This window comes from Oryx dammah, unplaced genomic scaffold (assembly GCF_014754425.2).
Source record: "Oryx dammah isolate SB20612 unplaced genomic scaffold, SCBI_Odam_1.1 HiC_scaffold_26, whole genome shotgun sequence".
Taxonomy (NCBI): Eukaryota; Metazoa; Chordata; class Mammalia; order Artiodactyla; family Bovidae; genus Oryx; species Oryx dammah.
Window position 1 is genome coordinate 20,346,256 of NW_024070210.1, and position 21,752 is coordinate 20,368,007.

The 21,752-nt window shown below is 33.7% G+C and overlaps 1 protein-coding gene across 4 annotated transcripts in view; it reads right to left on the bottom strand.

Moving 5' to 3' along the window:
- Nucleotides 1-21,752, bottom strand: part of PCNX1 (pecanex 1) — a 186,515-nt gene that overhangs the window by 103,404 nt on the left and 61,359 nt on the right. For 2 of the 4 annotated variants that reach the window (XM_040226166.1, XM_040226165.1), the window contains exons 7-8: nt 10,780-10,912; nt 4,627-4,811 (exon numbers count right to left, since the gene is read on the bottom strand). The exons of the other annotated variants lie outside the window; for them this stretch is intronic. In XM_040226166.1, coding sequence (XP_040082100.1) covers nt 4,627-4,811; nt 10,780-10,912 — 318 coding nt within the window. The remainder of the gene's footprint in view (nt 1-4,626; nt 4,812-10,779; nt 10,913-21,752) is intronic. 4 annotated transcript variants of the gene reach the window in all.

A 21,752-nucleotide genomic window follows, 5' to 3' on the forward strand; every position in this document is an offset into this window, starting at 1 on the left:
ACAGGAAAAACCACAGCCTTGACTAGACGGACCTTTGTTGGCAAAGTAATATCTCTGCTTTTCAATATGCTATCTAGGTTGGTCATAACTTTCCTTCCAAGGAGTAAGCGTCTTTTAATTTCATGGCTGCACTCACCATCTGCAGTGATTTTGGAGTCCCCCAAAATAAAGTCTGACAGTGTTTCCACTGTTTTCCCATCTATTTCCCATGAAGTGATGGGACCAGATGCCATGATCTTCGTTTTCTGAATGTTGAGCTTTAAGCCAATGTTTTCACTCTCCTCTTTCACTTTCATCAAGAGGCTTTTTAGTTCCTCTTCACTTTCAGCCATAAGGGTGGTGTCATCTGCATATCTGAGGTTATTGATATTTCTCCTGGCAATCTTGATTCCAGTTTGTGCTTCTTCCAGCCCAGCGTTTCTCATGATGTACTCTGCATATAAGTTAAATAAGCAGGGTGACAATATACAGCCTTGACGTACTCCTTTTCCTATTTGGAACCAGTCAATGTTTAAATGTGCTTAAAGAAAAAAGCAAAACTCATAGTGTCACAAAAGTCATGCAACATCATCCCAGTTCTTTGTTAGAAAAGCATATACATGTATGTAATAAAAAAGAAAGGAAAAAAATATAAAATGTTAATAGTGATTCTCTCTGAGTGATACGACTGTTGCTATTTAGTCACCAAGTTGAGTGATAAGATTACAGATGACTTAATCTTCTTCAGTTTATTTTCCAGTAACTTGTATTAGAACATGCTTTTCCCATCCTTATACCAAAAAGGAAAATGAAGGAGTTTTACTGTTTCAATAAAAATAAACATTTTACTTTCATTTATACATATAATACTTTGTTGCCCTCCCCTGCAAAAACATACAAAAAGGAATTTGTATTAAAAAGCAGTAAAGAACAAGATCAAGGCTGTTGCAAAAAAGAATATAACTTTTAGTTTAGATGAATGAAAAAAATCTACTGTAACACAAAAGACTAAAGTATGGACTCCAAGGTTCCTTAAAGCCATCTTGACTTTGTATTTATAGTAATGAGAAGTATTTAATGACACAGACCAAAATGTTAGTCTATAATACATATAACTTTTTTAACACTAAATAATAAAAATCACTGAAAGTATTACAGATCATCTGAGTGCTTTTTAAGTAAAAAATTTAAGAGCCTCCAAGTTGTATTTCTCCCTACTAATGCACAGTTGCTATAAACTACCTAAGGGCAATAGGGTGTTAGCAGATTTCTGTTAAGTCTTTTTCCAGAGCTGACCACAATTTCAAAGTAATATGTTCTGTAGTAAAGAGGATTATCTCAGGAACACCTTCTTTGTAAATAGTTGTACACTAATGAAACAAAAGAAAACCTTAGAAAAATCAATTCATTACTCTCTAAATATCTAATACATTAAGGAAATTAAGAAAGTCTTAAAATTCAGAGGAATACTTCCTATGATATCTATATACTTATGTCTTGGTAAACATAAAACTCTGTTTTCCTCATTTCTTGCCTAGAATAGCATTTTTATTTTTCACATGAAAATAATTTTATATATACTTCTCAATACTCATCACTACTAATTTCAAACAGACACAAAAAAAGACATAAATTGTCCTATTTTACCTGATCCTATCTACAATCATTCTTCTGAGATGCTGTGTTTTATATATATATATTAAGAGTTTATCAATGAGAATAACCTGTTTCATCACTATATCAATTTATTAGTCCTATGTTACAAGTGGAAGCCAGGATTAACATAAAAACTGAGTCTCTTCTGTGACTTACCTGGGTAATATGCAAAAGCCTGTTTTGTTTAGTAAAATTGCAGTTTCAAAGTTTAGTATGAAATCAACCACAAATCAGTTAAATTCAACAAGCGGCTCATAAAAAGAAAATTACCCTTTAGGATGCATTGTGTTTTTTTTTGTTTTTTGTTTTTTTTAAAAAGGACAATATGTTACATTGAAAAATTTGATAAATTCTTTGATGGTAATTTTCAAAGATTATAACTTTAAAACGTATCCATCATTCACATAATTAAACAAAGTTTGTATGGAAATTCAGTCTGTAAATAAGAAAGGAAACCATTAAATTATTCAGACAGGTTCTAAATTATACACTTAAGATTCAGTTTTAAAAATTAATTGTGATGAACAATTATGCCTGCTGAAAATGGATGATGAAAATGTATTTTCCTCTACTAATAAACCACATAATGCCATCTTCAATGAACTTTTCTACCATATCCAGTGCTACCTGATAGTCATGAAATGCTAGTTAAAATGCAACAGAAAAATAAGGATTCTCAGGGTTTAGTAGAGGAAATGCATGTCGTCAATTATTATGACACCACAGAGTAAAAATGTCAAAAATATAGTTGAGGAAAATGACTTAGGTTTGGAATTCAACAATGCCTGACCGCAAGTTTCCTTTAATTGAAAAAGGCAAATATCTCTCAGTTTAAAAAGTAAACATACAATTACAACATATACATGAATACACAGACGAACATTTATATGTACTCAAACATACATATAAAAATATATGAGTGTATATATGTATGTTTCAGTATGTATATATGAGTTACATAAATATATTATGTATATATAAAAATTTTAACATGTAAAAATTATACATTTAGTTGAAGAAGCTAAGTTTGGAAGGGAGCAATTCTTTGTAAGAATTCCATACTTTTAGAACAACATGGCTAACTTTAACATATTTGAGTATACAGTGTCCCAATTCTGTCACATAAAGTTATTTTACTACTGTTAATTAAAATCACATTGAAGATTAAACTATGCAACACAAATATTCTAGTGGAATACATTATAAAAATCAGTATCTCTGTCAGTTCCTTCAACTTCAGCTGCAAGTTCATTATTAGAATCTTTTCTTAGTCAACCTTATGTGCTACGAAATGAACAGATATACACTGTCCACTGACTGTGTATTTTGTACTAATTATTACTAGGCGTTCAATTTTACAACACTCAACTACAAGAGAGGCCAAGAACTATCAGAAAGCAGTTAAAACAAAAGCTAAAATCCAAATTTCAAGTGGATGTCCTGAATATTCACCAGTAGATGTTAAGTTAATAATGTACATATTCTCAATCATCTATGAATATGATTTCTTGCTTGGCAAGTTTTTTGAACAAATTAAGAATTTTTACAGAGGAAAATCACCTACTAGTTCAATTGATTCTTCATTTGACAGAAGTTAAAAAACCCAAAATTAACCAAATCTAAGCTTAGTTAATCTACTACCAAATGACCAATGGACAGTGGTGATAGTAACTGTAATTGTACAGGTACAAATTGACAAGTCCTCCAAATATAGGAACTGAGTTAACCCAAGAGAAAGGTCAATAAAAAGATACCATTTACTCAATATATTTGCAACTAAGCAGAAGCAGGTAACTAAACTGAAGTCTACCTTACTCTCTCAAACAGACTCCTTGCCCTCTTCAAATTACAAACTCCAAAGCATAAGCACTCTAAAATTAAAATGTCTTATTTCCTTCTCATTTTATTTAGAAATCACCATAGGTTCTAATGTTCTAACAGATAGGTTTTAAACAAATATCATTTTCAACTTTCTAAAAAGTTTGCTAAAGTTGATGGTTTTCATCAATATGCATATCTAATACTTATTAATTTTCTCTGTAACAGTTTTTACAAAACAGAAAAAGAGTCAATTAACAGCATATGACATTTTTTATACCTAATTTGGGCACCCTCTACCAATTATATCCTTCTAGTCAAAGCATCAGCTAGATTACCTTCGTTATAAATCAGACAGTTATAACATGGAGAAACAAAATCAGAGTAAGCAAATAAAATACTTTGAAATGTATATTTCTGAATAACAAGATTTTCTTCAATTGTTACTAATCTGCATTTTGAGCACAAGAAAGCTGAACTGGAGAGAAATAGAAAACAAACTAGTAAAAAATACTGTTTCTCTAACACATTACTGAGGCTTAAAACTTTACCACCTCTCTGATATTCAACTGTTTAATAACTTATATTTTCTATTTATAGATGTATTAACAGGAAAAAAGAAAAAAAACTTTATAAGGTTCTTTGATTTGAATATAGAGCCATGATGTTCTCAAGGTACTGCATTTAGAATTACATTAAGTCCTACTTCAGGTGACAGACACTGAAGTAAAATACAGAATACCTAAAAGAAAGATTATATAGTAATAGGTCATTACAAAGTATTTTTGCCTTCCCTACAGCAGAGAATTTAGAGAAATGAAGGTTCAATCAAAAACAATTTTTAAAACCTCAACATTTCACCACATGGTACAAATACCAAGATATAGCAAAATTGCCCAAATCATTACAAGAGGACAGTGAAGTGTGAACATTAATTGATACTTTACTTATTAATAACAGACATCCTCAGAAGAAAATGAGGAGTATGAATTGAGAGAACAGAAAAGGTAAAAGCAAAAGTCAAATTTTCCTTATACAGGGCAAATCCTGTAAAAAGTACTCTAATGCATAGTCCCACAATGGAGCTACCTCAGGAAAGAACTGTAATCATCGTTACCCATTATCGGCTATATTCAAGGTCTATGCCACCGAGATTACGTAAGGCCTGCATACCAAGTTCACCGTGCAAGCCGCTGCCGCCTGCAGCAGATGCACTGTGCTGTGGCGCCTCTAAGTGGACACTCCCATTTCTCACCAGCAAGGAGGCACTAGCACTGGGCACTGCAGCCTGGGAAGGGGGGCGGGGCTGGACTCTGACCTGGGCTGTGGACTGCTGGCCTTGCTGACCATCTTGAAGGCTAGGAAAAAACATGGATTGGGGAGACATTACAGGGAAGAAAAGAGAAAACAATAGCTAGAAGTCAATATAGAAAACTAATGTTTTTAAAAAAGGTGTCAATGTAACCTAAGAAAGAGCCAACAAACTTTGTAAAATATGCAGATTATACTGCTGGCTTGAAATTTCTGGTTTTTCGAAATCTGATTCATGGTCATGAACACAGAAGAAAATTCAATGTATATGTAGAGCAACCCATCTGTTACATCTTTCCAACTCAACAAAGTTCTAGTATGAGGAAAAAGAAAGCAACAAAGAAGAGTCACAAGTACATTAAATACATATAGGCTACAGCTGGTCCTTTATAAATAATACCTATTTTTAAGTTCAGTATGCACTTTTATTTATAACCCCGACACAATTATTCTAGAATTGTTCTTTCAAATATTCTGGCATCTGAAATTCACAATAAAACAAAATTTCTATGCACTTGAAAACCAAAGAATCTTTATCAAATGCAACCAACATAACAATTCTGAATCAAAAGAAAATCACAAACTAGTGAAGAAAACCAGAATTAAAAAAAAAAAAAATACTGATTCAACCAAGTGAAATAAAAATGACTGCTGAGATGCTACAAGAAATATATTAAATATTTTTTCTATGAAAAGCCTACATATTTCTAAAACAAGGTCACAGGCTTTATATACAGGTGTTAGTTAACAGTAATTATGTTCCCTTAGTGAATTTTGATCTTATCTTTCCCAATTCATACTCAAGTTTCATTACAGAAATCCATCATTTTAGAAAACCTTAAAAATAATTTAGAAGCCAGTAATCATTCAAAGAATATCAGTCTTTTCAAAATTTATAAAAATTTTAAAATATTTAGTATTTCATGATTATAAATTTATTAAAATTATCTAAATTTTATAATTTTGATTTTAATTATCTAAAAAGTAGATAAAACTAAGAAACTATTATATTAACTCATTTTTAATTTTTATATATTTATTTTAAAACACTAAGAACTTAAATTTTCTTAGTATAACACTCAAATTGAAACTGATCAAACTGATGAGAACACTGAGTATAACTATACATCATCATACATGATGTTCAATGCAATTCTGCACTGTTATTAAAGTTATTAGGCCTTTTAGGAATTAAAAGAAGAATGCTACTAACAACAGCCTTATGCAGTATTACTTTCATGAATAACAACTTCTCTCTAACCCTCTGAATTAAAAGCAGTGCTTTCTCTGATGTCTACAAGACAACAAACTAATCTGCTATAGACTGGGAAGACAGCTAAACTTGAAGTACAATTGAGCCTCAAACAACATGGGGGACAAGGCACCAAATCTCGGCAGAGTCGAAAATCCATGTATAGCTTATGGTGCCCCTCCTTATCCAAAGATTCAACCAACGACGGATCATGTCATTCTGTACTATTTATTATTGAAAATACCCACATGTAACTGAACCCATGCATTTCAAGCCCATGTTGCATAAGGGTCAACTGTAATCATGAAATAAAAAGGAAAAATACTGCATACATTGCTTAAAGCTGTGGTTATGGCAGTAGAACATACTCTGGAACTATACTGTCTAAAACAGTAGCTATATGCGACTAAAGTAACTAAAATGTTCACTCCTCAATCATATTTCAAGTGATCAAGAGACATGTAACATAGATAGTGGCTACCATAGCTACCAGGGCAGGCCAGAGCTAGTAATCAGTGTTTACCATACTGGATAGTTCAGATTATAGACTATATCCACCACCACAGAAAGTTCTGTTAATCACCACTGCCTGAAACATTCATGTTTTCAGGCCTCTTTTAGAGCCAATAAAAACTATATACTCTAAGTAGAGCACAGGAATGTATACAACATATTAAAAAGATCAAGTCTACAAAGACTTGTCAACACTCATTGGCACTAACTTTTTAAGTCATAACTTTACAGGTATTCACTTAATAATGTCTTCGGAGTAGAATCTTTGTACAATAGAAATAAATCAAGAGGTGGTCTTGGGAACTGATATACTAAAATGTTTGTTTCTTACGTACATAAACAGTAAGTCTGTCCTTAGAAGCCATCTAAATTTATCCATAAACTTTACCAAAATGACCAAATTTCACAAGGGAAAAAATTTTCAGCTCAAGTATGATGACCCTTCAGATTCAGAAGATAAAGTATTAAAATTTATGTGTGTGTATATATACACTCACATATATAAACATATATATATATATGCTCAAATTTTTCCATCAATTTTTTCATATAAATCATAAATAAAGGTGCTCTATGGCAGTCAGATATATTCTAGAGTGAGTGTATTGAGAATACACTCATCTTCAACATATTCATATATATATAAGGTTTTCAAAGTACTAGGCAATGTATGAAAATCAACTCCAGAACAAAGAAAATTAGCCAAAATCTATGCAGTTATAAATGTCAAGTTTCTGAACATCAAAAGCGAGACAAAAAATGTTTATGTCCCTTGAATTCCAAAAAGCCTATTATTTTTGCACAAATTGACAGAAAAACTATTCCTTGAGGGTTGTATTTCATCTTAAACTAATAACTGATAAAAAATAATCTTGTCTATAATACCAATTATATATCAAAACTACCAGTTTAAGAAAAGACAGCAGCTATTTCACAACGTGGCAAAAGATAGAAATTTAGGTTTCTAAACTATCGGCTATCAGTAGCATCACTGACATGTTATCCTAATAATTAATTAGCTTTCCTAATTTAAATGATAAAAAAAATATAATTGGTCTTGGTCTTTCCTTCCTCTTAACACTTATTTAGTATGTAACACATTCTGCTGTATGCTGTTTTTTATCTTTGCATGTATCTTTCCAACTAAACAAACTCTGAGTATGATTACATTACTGCTACGGATCTCCAGATTTCCGAGAGTAATCAGTGTCTTGAATACAGTGCACCAACATAAGTATTTGGTGGATTCATTCCTGAGTACCAAAAATGATATGAATTTCCAATTACAGACTCAGTTGTAACTATGACCTTATTTGATTACAGGTCTTTCACTCTATTTTAAAAATAAATCTAACTATAGAGTAAAGCTTTTTTCCCTTCCCCAAATGCACTGATGGTTTACTTTCATTCCAGTCTATTAACTAGAGTTCTAAAAGATACCACATCTAGGCTGATAAACACAGAACTAACTCTTAATATTATTATTACAGAATCTTTAAATATTCATCTGTTTTCATCTCTAGTAACTGGGAAGAAGTATTAAGGGCCTGCAAGGTTAACTTAAGTAACAACAACAACAAAAAAAAACCTTTAAAAATAATTCTGAAATAGGATATTCTAACTAGCATTAAAAAATATATGCAAATTCTCTTTGTGAGGAAATGGATGATTCAATCCCAATCCTTGGATACATATTTGTTATGAAGTTGCTTTTTAGACTGTCGATTACTTACACTATTCATTAAAGTTTAAAATAAGTTAATACATTTTACTGGTATCTACAGAACAATTATAATTAAACTATCATCATACCTATTCCATTTCTGACAAGTTTTTCAAAACCATGCTATCTTATATTTAAAGATGACATTATTATATAACTTACACTGAGAGTATCACTATACTTTACCCGAATATTTTTGCAATTAAAAAAATACAATTTTTATTAAATTGGCATTTCTCCTAATTCATCACAGCTAAATTTTATCTTCTTTTATTCATGATGTAGTCAGCCTCTTTAAGATACACATAATCTTTGCACTGGAAATATCATGGAACCTTAGGTTCATGGGGTCGCAAAGAGTTGGACACGACTGAGCCACTGAACTGAACTAACACAATTTACATGCTGACTGACTACTGGAAGACTACTTTCCAAAAATCCTAAAGTGAGCCCTTTACAAATAAATAGCTCACACCATATCCTCATTTGAATGGTGATGTGTTTAAAATGCTTAAAAAAAAAAGGATAAATCCTATGTGGTTGTCTGGAGTTAGCACAGTTCTTTAATATTCCACCAGGCAGAGAAAACAAAATTGTCTACATTTGTTTAGTGAGTGAGATCCAAAGAATGAAAGAATTTATAAAGACTAAAAAGAGATGGTTAAAAAAAAGGGATTAAGAAATATCAACACGGACTGAGAAGGTAAGCAAAGAATATGTTTATGGCAAGTATTATTCAAGGAGAAAAAAGAAGAGGTTAGAAAACACAAAATAGAAAACGTAAAATGAAATGGTGAATTCTTTCTGCAGGTTGGGACTACACACCCTAAATCCATTAGCAAAAAAAAGTTACTTCAGGGAGCAAAGGAAATAGAAGAGGAGGGCCCATTAAAAGCAAAGGCACTCAGAAAAGATTTCTAGACCAAACGCTTCTTTTAAACGGTTGCCTTCTCATTTTTATATTTTAAATACTGGTTTAATTAAGCCATACTGCATATTGTAAATGACGCATTACTGCAGAATTAATCAGGAACATGATCTATGAAAGATGAAGTTCTTGACTGTAATGTAAAACTCAGAAAAATAATCGTCTTAAATATCAAGGGAAATATACAATAAAATAGTCATTTAAAAAAATAAGGATTTTGCTACTTTCAGGAACCAGATTTTAACAAGGGAAGAGATTTATCTCTTCAAACCTACCATGCATTCAACAGCAGGTATTTCATCAAACGTTCTTCCTTTTGAATTTCAAAATATAGGAAAATAACTTGGATAATGGGAGCCTTTAGATGCAGAGATTAATAAAGAGCGTATGGTGTAATAACATCTCCAGAGACGGGAACAGCTACCCACTCCAGTATTCTTGCCTAGAGAATTCCAGGGACAGAGGAGCCTAGCGGGCTACAATCTATGGGGTCACAAAGAGTCGGACGGGACTGAGTGGCTTTCACTTTCACTATGATAACATACACATGGTTTAATGAATAAGCAAACACATATTTTCATCCATATTTGTATTCTTAAAATAAAGCACAAGTCTTTTGAATAGGTTTTTAAAAAAATATCTCTAATTCAAGCCACAGACTCATTATATCTGACAAAATTAAGGATAAACAAGCTTAAGAATTTCAATAAAAATTTACTCCCAAGATTATAAAGAAGCTTTCTTAGGAACAGTGGCGAAAATAAAAATGCTTTTTGTTCAGCATATGGAGGTTGAGAAATTCAACAAATGTGTACATACAAATACATATATATTGTGTATATGTATCACCAACTGACCATGAAAGTCACTTAGTTGTGTCCAACTCTTTGCAAGCCCATGGATTGTAGCCTGCTAGGCTTCTGTCCATGGAACTCTCCAGAGGAGAGTACTGGAGTGAGGTGCCATTTCCTTCTCCAGGGGATCTTCCTAACCCAGGGATCAAACACAGGTCTCCTGCACTGGCAGACAGATTCTTTATTGTCTGAGCCACCAGAGAAGCCCCCAGTTGACCATACATTACCAAAAATTAAATATTCTAGTTCTGCATCATTTACTAAGTCCTAGTGATTAACTTTCAAGCAATGCAAAATAAAATATACCATCTTTTAATGAAATAAAATAATCAAACTGGTTTATCAAGCTGATATCCTCAATAAGCTCATCACTCAGTCCGTATTTGGAACACTGTTTAAGGTGTTGGGGAAAGATATTGAATTACTAATTTGGAATAGGAAAAAAATAAAAAACTAACTTAAGGCCTCTATTTACATTTATATAACTGCCCCAAACATAATTTTTGTGATTTAAAACTGACTAAACCAATCTGATCATTTTGTTTATAATGCAACATAAGACATGCATGGTGCAATAAGCTCACAGTCACATGCAGAGAAAGTCTAAAGAAGCTTAAAGATGTAGAGAAACTGGAAGAAAAAGAAAAACAAAACTATTTAATAAATGCTTTCTTCAGACTGACAAAACAGGTTAGAGGTCTGTTACAATGCATGCTAAGCTTGGTGGAATTTTAAAATACCATACCTTAGGGGTGATCCGATGAGCAATGTAGGAGGGGTAGGGTTACTCCCTGCATTGTGCCGGCGCCGTACTGCCTGGCGCCTAAATGTGCTGCGTTCACGGCGAAATGACACCGTCTCCTCGCTGGCCTGGGCTGCTGCATCAAGACAGACTGAGGTCAAATAGAAGCCTAGGTCGGGGATGTAAATAGCAGCTGAGCCTGTCCTCCCCAATACGACAGATCAACAGTGAACCTATGAAAGCTTTGGCTCAGTCAGTCAGGTCCCCTTTACTTTGAGGGTGAGAAGTTAGGGACTACACCTTTTGCTATAGATAATTAATTGTTTCTTTAAAAATGCTTCTGATTATCTGGCCTCACCATCTTCTCTTCAACCTCAATTTTCTATTTAAGATCTCTGTTATTTTCAATCTTTTTCTAAACGTCTTTATTCCTCTGTTAGCCCTTTAAGTCAGCCTTAAAAGTACCATACGTATTATATTGGTTAGTTTTGAATAATGGGAAAGGGGCATTAGTTTCTTCCTTTCACGAAGACAGTAAAAGCAGCAACGATAGTACTTGTGATGACTGGAGTCAGGCAGTGCATTTATCTGACACTACCCTGTGCCACAATTTTGGCAGCATTAAATGAAACGGTTGACTGCTAAGCTGCACAACTAGTTTTTTAAATGCTCGATTCAAGGCAGCACAAATATACGTTAAGCTGTAGTTTGCTGCCAAATTTTATGCAACTTCATGCCCCTACACTGGTTCCGTCAACACTAGGAAGCAAATGTAAACAAAACATCAGCAAAAAAAAATTAGAAACCCATAGCTTAATCCAAAAGCAAAACAGCAACAAACTAAAACCAAATATATAACAACGAGAAAATCAAAACTAAGGCTAAACAGAATTACATAAAATTTTACAGAACCATGACTGATTTGGGTTTCTAAAGCAAAATGATGTTTATCCATCTGACTCTTAAACAACTGTTGTCTATAGTGATCTAAATATTTTAAGAATCATTTTGATTTTGAGAAAGGGCATTTTGATGCTAAATATGAATAGAGAAAACTTGGCCCGTAAAACATCTTTTTTAAAAAACAACAAATGAAAATTCCTTTTCATTTGAAAAGGATGACATGGATTACAAAATCAACAGTGTTGTATTTGGACTTCAGTTCTATGACAAGCCTTATTGACATTTTAATGGCTTTTAATTCTCATCATTATTCTGCTCAGCAACAGCAATCTCCATCATTTTAAATATTAATTATAATAAAGTTTTCTTTTAAATGTTTACATTTTTATCCCTTCCCCAATGAATGTTCTTTGTGTAATTAATTCATTACAATTAGGAATATATGGGTTACCCCCAGAAGGCATGGACTTCTCTATCTTCAGTCAATGTTTCTTTTATTAAAGGGATGACAAGCACAGAATTACTTCACCCACTTGGCAAACTTCTTCCAGTAAGAAGCATTAAGTCACAAATCACAGGTGAATAATTTACATTATTACTTTCTTTTTTAGCACACACACTCCAGTGACATTATAAGCGAGACAACTAAATCAGAATTAAACTTTGGGGCTTTGAATCCAAATCAAACTTGACTCCTGGAGCTAATACTTCTTTTCTTTCTCCGGTTTTATTGTGATACAATGAAAATTCCTTTAATGTGAAAAAAGCTGTTTCTTGTGATGCAGAAGCTCATGTATACAAAAATTATATATGACCTGTGAGAACAAATTAAATTTAAAGAAAATTAAAAGTTTGATTTACCAGATTCATGAACCGCATTTCAAACGCTCCAGAGCTGCATATGGCCAATGACCACCTTTACTGAACAGTACAGATAAAGACACTTCAATCACCACAGAAAGTGGTACTGGGCAGTGCTGATCTAGAAAGTCAAGGATTCCTGTCTGCACAAAGCATACTGTGTGCTTTACCTACCCCTGAGGACGAAGACCTCAACAGAGGAAGCAGCAACTAGCACTCAACAACTTAACTACCACCACCAACCAGCACTATCACTAAGAAGAAACCAATACTGGCAGGGCAGCCACTGGATGAAGGATAGAACCAAGGGAAACAAACAAGCTATGTGGAAGAAGAAATGAGAAATTAATGAGTGACTTGTATATCTGTTAATGGTTCTTAGATGTCAGTAAGAACTTAGGTTATAAGATTTTAAGTCACTATTTAAAACCTCAATTCAAGACTTATTTTTTGAAATTATATTGAAGATTTCTATCGTATTATCGCTCAATTTACACGTCAATTCACTTAAACTTCCATCTCACTAATTTAAGAGTTTGTTTGAACCAAAATAACAGTTAAATTCATCCAGATAGAATTTACAGAGAATAATTTAATCCATAAAATGTACTAAAACTATTCAGAAGTATTTGAAAAAAGCAATACATGATCATGGAATAGTGAGAACAGCAAGAAGGCAAATAAGAAACAGTTTTCTTTACTATCTTCCTTCTACTGAGGACTTAATGAAGCTAATTTTAAATATAAGCTAGTTACTCCATAATACTGGGACAAAAAAGACACTACTACAGTGTCCCTTTGTAGTCAGTATATTCTTTGGCTTCTCCAGAAAACACTTTTTTTCTATTAACATATTATTTATATTTTGTTATCTGCAAAATAACTATTAACACTGTTTTCTTACTAAAACAGCTTTAGAAACATATCAAGACAAAATTTTAGACATACATAGGACAACATATTAAAATGGAGTTACGATTGCTGCCTATTTTGCCCTCAGTCATCCTCTATAATATTCAGGGCATAAATATCTAATGATAAAAGAATATTCAATGTTTATTAGAGTTGTCTAAAGCTTAAAATAACTTACTGTAAGTATATTCAATGACATAAGTATGGCTTTACCTGATGAAAATTTGCTTTCACAATCCAACTACAAAAAGTTCTTTCTGAATTCTTTAACTTTGTAAACAGAAAGAAAACAACAAAAAAATCTTTTAACTAGGGGACCAGAGAAGGAGAAAGAAAACATTTTACTGCTTAAAACTCAGTATCCCTGGTAAAGAATAAAATTAATTAGTATAGTAAGAGTATGAAATGCAAAAAGTAAAAATCTAGCACTCTAGGTACAACTAAATTTTATGCATGTGTAGGTAAAAAAGAAAAAAAAATCACAAACATTCAACTGATTCAAAGGCCATGAATGACAAGACAGATATAAAATACTTTCAAGGACATTTATTTAGACAAATGTGAATTCAACATGTTTTTTAAATATGAGTCTTGACTTTCTAATTATTTCTTTGTATTAAAAAGACTTTAAGAAACTGAATTACTATCTAAGATGAAGAGAGAACTTCAGATAACTTAGTTCTATTTCTGGAGTAGCGATACATCATTCAATTAATAAACATTTACTGAGCACATAACGGCAATTCACACACAAGGCACAGTTATACTAAGACATCTTCAACAGTTGTGGTCTGATCTATTCCGTGAAGTCCAGATATTCAAGCTGGTTTTAGAAAAGGCAGAGGAACCAGAGATCAAACTGCCAACATCTGCTGGATTATTGAAAAAGCAAGAGAGTTCCAGAAAAACATTTCTGCTTTATTGACTATGCCAGAGCCTTTGACTGTGTGGATCACAATAGACTGTGGAAAATTCTGAAAGAGATGGGAATACCAGACCAGCTGACCTGCCTCTTGAGAAACCTATATGCAGGTCAGGAAGCAACAGTTAGAACTGGACATGGAACAACAGACTGGTTCCAAATAGGAAAAGGAGTACGTCAAGGCTGTATATTGTCACCCTGCTTATTTAACTTATATGCAGAGTACATCATGAGAAACGCTGAGCTGGAAGAACAAGCTGGAATCAAGATTGCTGGGAGAAGTATCAATAACCTCAGATATGCAGATGACACCACTCTTATGGCAGAAAGTGAAGAAGAACTAAAGAGCCTCTTGATGAAAGTGAAAGAGGACAGTGAAAAAGTTGGCTTAAAGCTCAACATTCAGAAAACGAAGATCATGGCATCTGGTCCCATCACTTCATGGGAAATAGGTGGGAAAACAGTGGAAACAGTGGCTGACTATTTTCTTGGGCTCCAAAATCACTGCAGATGGTAACTGCAGCCATGAAATTAAAAGACGCTTACTCCTAGGAAGAAAAGTTATGACCAACCTAGATAGCATATTCAAAAGCAGAGACATTACTTTGCCGACTAAGGTCCGTCTAGTCAAGGCTATGGTTTTTCCAGTGGCCAGGTATGGATGTGAGAGTTGGACTGTGAAGAAAGCTGAGCGCCGAAGAATTGATGGTTTTGAACTGTGGTGTTGGAGAAGACTCTTGAGAGTCCCTTGGACTGCAAGGAGATCCAACCAGTCCATCCTCAAGGAGATCAGTCCTGGGTGTTCACTGGAGGGACTGATGCTGAATCTGAAACTCCAATACTTTGGCCACCTGATGCGAAGAGCTGACTCATTGGAAAAGACCCTGATGCTGGGAAAGATTGAGGGCAGGAGGAGAGGGGGACGACAGATGATGAGATGGTTGGATGGCATCACCGACTCAATGGACATGGGTTTGGGTGGACTCCGGGAGTTGGTGATGGACAGGCAGGCCTGGTGTACTGGGGTTCATAGGGTTGCAAAGAGTCAGACACGACTGAGCGACTGAACTGAACCGAAAGGTCACAAAGAAAACAAAATGCACACCTCCCACCTGAGTTGGTTCCCATTTATCTCCACGAGTTAAGGAAAATCCTACACAGTCTATACTGACTTCTCTTACGTACCATTTTTTTTAATATGGAGGTATTAAAAGAACAGATCATCAGTTTGTTTTACTATGTGAATGAAACGGGGAAAGCATTAAAAAGCACTAATATGGGACTTCCCCAGCAGTCCAGCGGTTAACACTTTGCCTTCCAATGCAGGGGTTGTGGGTTCAACCCCTGGTTGGGGAGCTAGGATCCCACATGCATGCAGGCCAAGAAACAAAAACATTTTTAAGTGGAAGCAATTAAAAACAAAACAAAACTGGAAGCAACGTTGTAACAAATCCAATAAAGACTTTAAAAAAAAAGCACTAATATTATTTCAGGAGGACTGGGATGGCACAAAAGAGCATGATTTGGTGAGGTAGGAGGTGAAGGTTTTGTATCTCAACAATTGGAAAGTTATGAGCAGAGCACGATTTGGTGAGGTAGGAGGTGAAGGCTTTGTATCTCAACAATTGGAAAGTTACTAGCAGAGATAGATATAGAAAAAAATGCCACTTAAAAATGATGTGACTCATTCAGCTGATTACCTGAAGGATTCATATGTACTTTGTTACTTTCTAGTTGTTCCAGACTGCTAAAACTGGTCTCTCATAATAGCTCAATCACTATTAAATGAATAAAAATTTAGAAGAAACTGCTCAAGAAAGGTGTTGTTTTCAGTGGGGAGTGTCTATTATAGGAAAAAGGAGTAAATTTGGGAAAGTCATGAAAATAAAAATGTGTTTTGGTACCACAAATAGATCACAAGCAAGTGGTTTAAGAAAATTCTTTAAAGAAAAAAAAGATGAAAATGTGAAACATATACATACACACATTTCAGAAAATTAATGCAAATATTCTGAAATACACTGAAATATTCTTCAAGGTAAAAAATTATTTTACTTAATAATTAAGTTACTGTATAAAGAAATGCACAGTCAAAGAATTCTTTTAAAGGAAATATTTTAGTCTAGGCATGAAATCCATTCTTTCCTTTTATTTCCATGTCAGTCAAGAATGATGCTAATATCAGCATGCCAAGATTTTGTGTTAATATTGAAACAAATGCTTAGAAGCATCATTTTCTGGGAGGCCAAAGAACAAGAATCTACTGCCCAATTTCTAAGCATTCATTCTGAATTTAAATAATTTCTATCTATGAAAACATTTTAAAGGACTACATTATTTTTTGACCCATAAATCAGCAACAATAGCAAACAACAACAAAATTATTAGCTGTATCGAGAATTTGCATATCCTTATTGATACTTTCCATAATCCCAGGCAGTCAATCAAATACAGTTTGGTAGACGAAATTAAATGATACTCTGGAGTCATTATCACACAGAACAGTTCCTAAAAGACAGTTTAAGGATTACTTACTTTCATAGGTGGTTCCTACTCTTTTTAAATCCTTTGTGAATGGTCTGACAGACCCTCTCTCCTGGAAAACTGCACTCAGAAACATTTTTTAATATATCTTCTTTAATATATATTTTTAATATATCTTTAATATATATTAAACATTTTTAAATATATATTCACCTAATAAGGCGTCATTAGTGAAGAATATATATTTGAAGTGACATATTTAAAATGGAAAACGTCCTTACAAATGATTAAAAGGCATCAGTGTCTTAGTTTTCATAATAAATATACAAAGAAGTTTTATACATGGTAGCTTGTTAAAAGTCTGATCATTAACTGTGAGACAACCTGAACACTTACTACTACTGGTTTACAATTGAGAAATTGAGACACAGGTTTAATGGCTTGCTGGACTATCCAGGTAGTAATTAGAGATGGCATTAAAATGTAACTGTTTGATTCCTTAAACAGAACATTACTGGTATTAGAAAGAATGGGCTGATCTGGTGAATCTGATATATAATCCTTATTTGCTTCATCAATAAAATGCCTTTTCTCTTTAACTCTTTAAGTTAATTTTTCCAAGTAACTGAAGGATCCAAATCTGTTTATTACATCTAATGAACACTCTTTGATGTGGTTTTATATGCCTAAGCTTTCTTCTCAGTATAGACTAAATAAAATATAAACTTTCCTTAGTCACATACACATTTATTAGTGAGTTGTACTGCAATACAGCATTAAGTTATGATATTATGATGTCCTTGAACAAACAGTTCACCCCTACAGTTAATGACCTCCTCTCACGTGTTTCTGGCATTGGTTCATTCGGTTATTCCAGCTTCTGTAGAGTCAGCAGTGCATTTCTTCTGCTGCCATCAGTTTTAGCCTCAATAGGAACCCCTCCCTTTCTATTTATTTTCTTCTTCTAACCTCCCATGTGAACTGGGAAATGAGAAGATTAAATCTATTAGAATTTAGAGTCCCTCTATTCAGTAAAATACAAAAGCTTTAGTTCACATACTCTTTTTGGTTCAGTGGTCTTTGTCTTCTTTCAATGATACTTAGGATCAAATTTACATGTATGGTACACACTCTCACAAGCTGTCATCAAGAAAATTTGGCTTTTCTTTATATAGTGACAATCCCTTGACAGAAGACTATCATTGATTCCGAACACAAAAATATTATAACAGGATCCTATTTCATGCTTACAGAACCCAACTATTACATTTAAAATAATGTTCTCAAACAGAAAAACAGAGGTTAAGAAATTGAGTAAAAAAAAAATACAAATAATGGAATGAACATAAATCTTTCTATTCTGATTGTTCTTCACAGTCTGTTGAATCAGGCGGTAAATGAGATTAAGTGACCCAAAAGAAAACAGGATACTTTTCAATCATATATAATTTGTCTCTACTTTTTTATTTTTAAAATACCAGTCATAAGTTATTAAAGATACGCTTTATAATTATAAAAGAAAAATTAAATGCAAAAACAAGAGATCAACAACAGAAAATAGCTTGAACATAAAACTTTTTTCCTACCTAAGCAATCACAGGACATTATTGATGAAATCCAATTTTAATCAAAGTATTAGATTAATAGTGAGAAGTCCTATGAAAACAATCACTTGTTATACGAATGAGTATCAAAAGATAGGCTACACATGTATTGCTGCCAAGGTGAGATTAAAGTCTGTAATATTATATCAGATTAATTTTTTTCCTTTTGGTATTATGCAAGAAATTAAGAATTCAGATTTTTTATTTTTACTATTATTGAGTTTCAAAATGGCACAATGAGAGTATCTCTAATGTATTTCTATATTTCATCATTTTCTTTAGGACAGGATACACATGAGTAGCAGAACAGACTGGTCAGTGAAACAGAAGTGGAGTGAAAGTCGTTCAGTCGTGTCCACTCTTTGCAACCCCATGGACTATACAGTCCATGGAATTCTCCAGGCCAGAATACTTGAGTAGATAGCCTTTCCATTCTAGAGGGTATCTTCCCAACCCAGGGAGCAAATCCAGGTCTCCTGCATTGAAGGTGGATTCTTTACCCACTGAGCCACCAGGGAAGCCCAAGAATACTGGAGTCGGTAGCCTATCCCTTCTCCAGGGAATCTTCCCGACCCAGGAATCAAACTGGGGCCTCCTGCATTGCAGGCAGATTCTTTACCAACTGAGCTGTCAGGGAAACCCAGTGAAACAGGAACATCAGTGCTATTAATAAGCTTTTACTATGTATCAGGCACTGTTGTAAGCATTTTAAATCTATTAAAGCCTTCAGTCCTCATAAAACCTCTGCTGCTGCTGCTAAGTCACTTCAGTTGTGTCTGACTCTGTGCGACCCCACAGACGGCAGCCCACCAGGCTCCCCCGTCCCTGGGATTCTCCAGGCAAGAACACTAGAGTGGGTTGCCATTTCCTTCTCCAATGCATGTAAGTGAAAAGTGAAAGTGAAGTCGCTCAGTCGTGTCCAACTGTTCGAGACCCCATGGACTGCAGCCTACCAGGCTCCCCCGTCCACGGGATTTTCCAGGCAAGAGTACTGGAGTGGGGTGCCACTGCCTTCTCTGCATAAAACCTCTATAGGATAGATATCACTATCACCTCCATTTTAAGATGAGGAAGTCAAGGCTTAAGAAGGTAAGCAGCTTTCCCAGAGTCATGACAATAGTGAGCCCATATACTGACAAGGATGTATGACGCCATGTCACTATATTAGGCAACCCCCTATTTTAGTTTATTTTAGTACTTTAATGTACATTTCCTTAGTTCCATCCTTCCACAGGACCAACACCATCCAGTTTAAAGATAAGACAAAAAGAAACCACTGGAAAGCTCAGCAACACATCCAAATTCATTAGGATAAAATCTAATGGTTAGTATGGCTATACATTATAGTTAATACATAGTTAACATAAAATGTATACATTATAGTTAATGTATAGCCATACGCATGGTCAAGCTGTATCCTCTGTTGTACTGACACATCTCAGGAGCACAGAAAGTAGAATAGATGGTGAAGAAAAATGTCTCCTAATCATCAAAAATTAAAAACAAAAAACTAACAATAAATGTAACCTAACACATTTTACAAAGTATTTGAGATTCTACATAACTTTTAAATAATGAAAACCAAAATACATTGCCTCCCACTCCCTCCAATCTTCCAAGAAACCAAGACACTAACAAAATGAGATGAAAACAAACTAAATATAAATCCAATATATTTAAGCAGTTTAGTTTTGTTCTTATTTTTATTCTAAACACAATTAAGCTCAGATAAAAACAGTTCCGACAATGTCTTCCTTTGGCAAAAGAATGTTTTTAACAGCCCACAGATGATAAATTTTTTTCCACCGAAGTGAAATAAATGGAAATTTTTAGTTCCTTGTTTTTTTTTTTAATAGTGGATGGTTTGCTTTTTTTAAAAAAATAAGAACACAAAACAAAAGCTGAAATCTGGAAAAATGAGGGCTCATATTAATCAAAGATCAAATAAGACCTCATGTAACTTTTCCTAAAAAAACAGAACACCCTACATTCCCTATGAAAAGGAAATGGCATTTTTAATACAAAAGCATAAGATGTACTATCTTTTTACTTACATTTCAACAACATTGAGAATGGCAATAGTGTTCTATCATTGCATGTTCATTCTTAGAATTTATTTTAATCACACTTTTAATAAAAGTTAAGCTATAATTTAAAACCCAATGGTTTCCTGCATATCGCAAACACACATGATTTGTGTGAGAAATCACTAAAAGCATTTCAGACCTGTTACAAAAAGCAGATTGACAGCCACATCAAAGACTCAAGAGAAGTTAATTACTATATTGTTACCAAATGATTATAATCACTTCAGATATAATTAGTTCTCAATATTTAAGTCAGACTAGTTTCTTCCTTAGGCACTAAAGATCACTTTTTACATTCCTATTAAAAATTAATCTTTGTTATAAACTATACCAAAAGAAGCAAGAGAATGTTTACCACATTATGGACTTAAAAAATTGTGGGTAAAATTAGAATTCTTTGAGAAAAAGCATGTTCCTTGTTTCAGTATGTTTGTGCAAACAAAAACTCAGCTTAACTTTTCATAGAAGACTAAATGTTACTGTACCAATAGACTGTAAACTATAAAGCCAAAGACATAAGCTTTATTAAAGGATATGAGGCAGATGATAAAAAAGTCATGCGCTATCAACAGAAGACTTCATTCTCCTGATTCGATTCAAGAACGAGACTCCATAATAACCGAAACAGAATAAGCAAACTATTCTGGGCAGGAGGAAATACCAAGAGACAACTCTGAAATAAACAAAATGGCCAACACACACTGACAATACAAAATCACCTACTGAATTTTGCAGAATTCTCCATAAACCAGAAATCAGTAAGCTCGTACTTTAACCAAAGCACTATTACTGTTATCACACGGAGCATCATATATCCACTAATGGATAACAAACTGCAAACGTAGATTAATAAACTTTAATGTGAAGTTACAGAAAAACGGTTTAATGACTAAAACTTGAGTAAGCAAGAAAATACCTAAGACAGAAGGAAAGAAAAAAGCCATATGTTTTCAAAGTACATAGAGCTAAAGTAATATTTGGGAAAATCTTATGTAACAAGTTGAGAGATCTCATTCTCAAAGTTCAGTGGCACACACTGTATAAGAGATAACTAAAAATGGTTTGGTACCCTAATAAAATTCTACATTTTGTTGTTACTGTGGTTGTACAAAGGAGGAAGGGGACCAATTTTTGTTTTTCCTGGTAAAACATTAACAGGTGGCAAATGGCTTAGAAAAGGTGAATGCCACGAAAACAAACTGA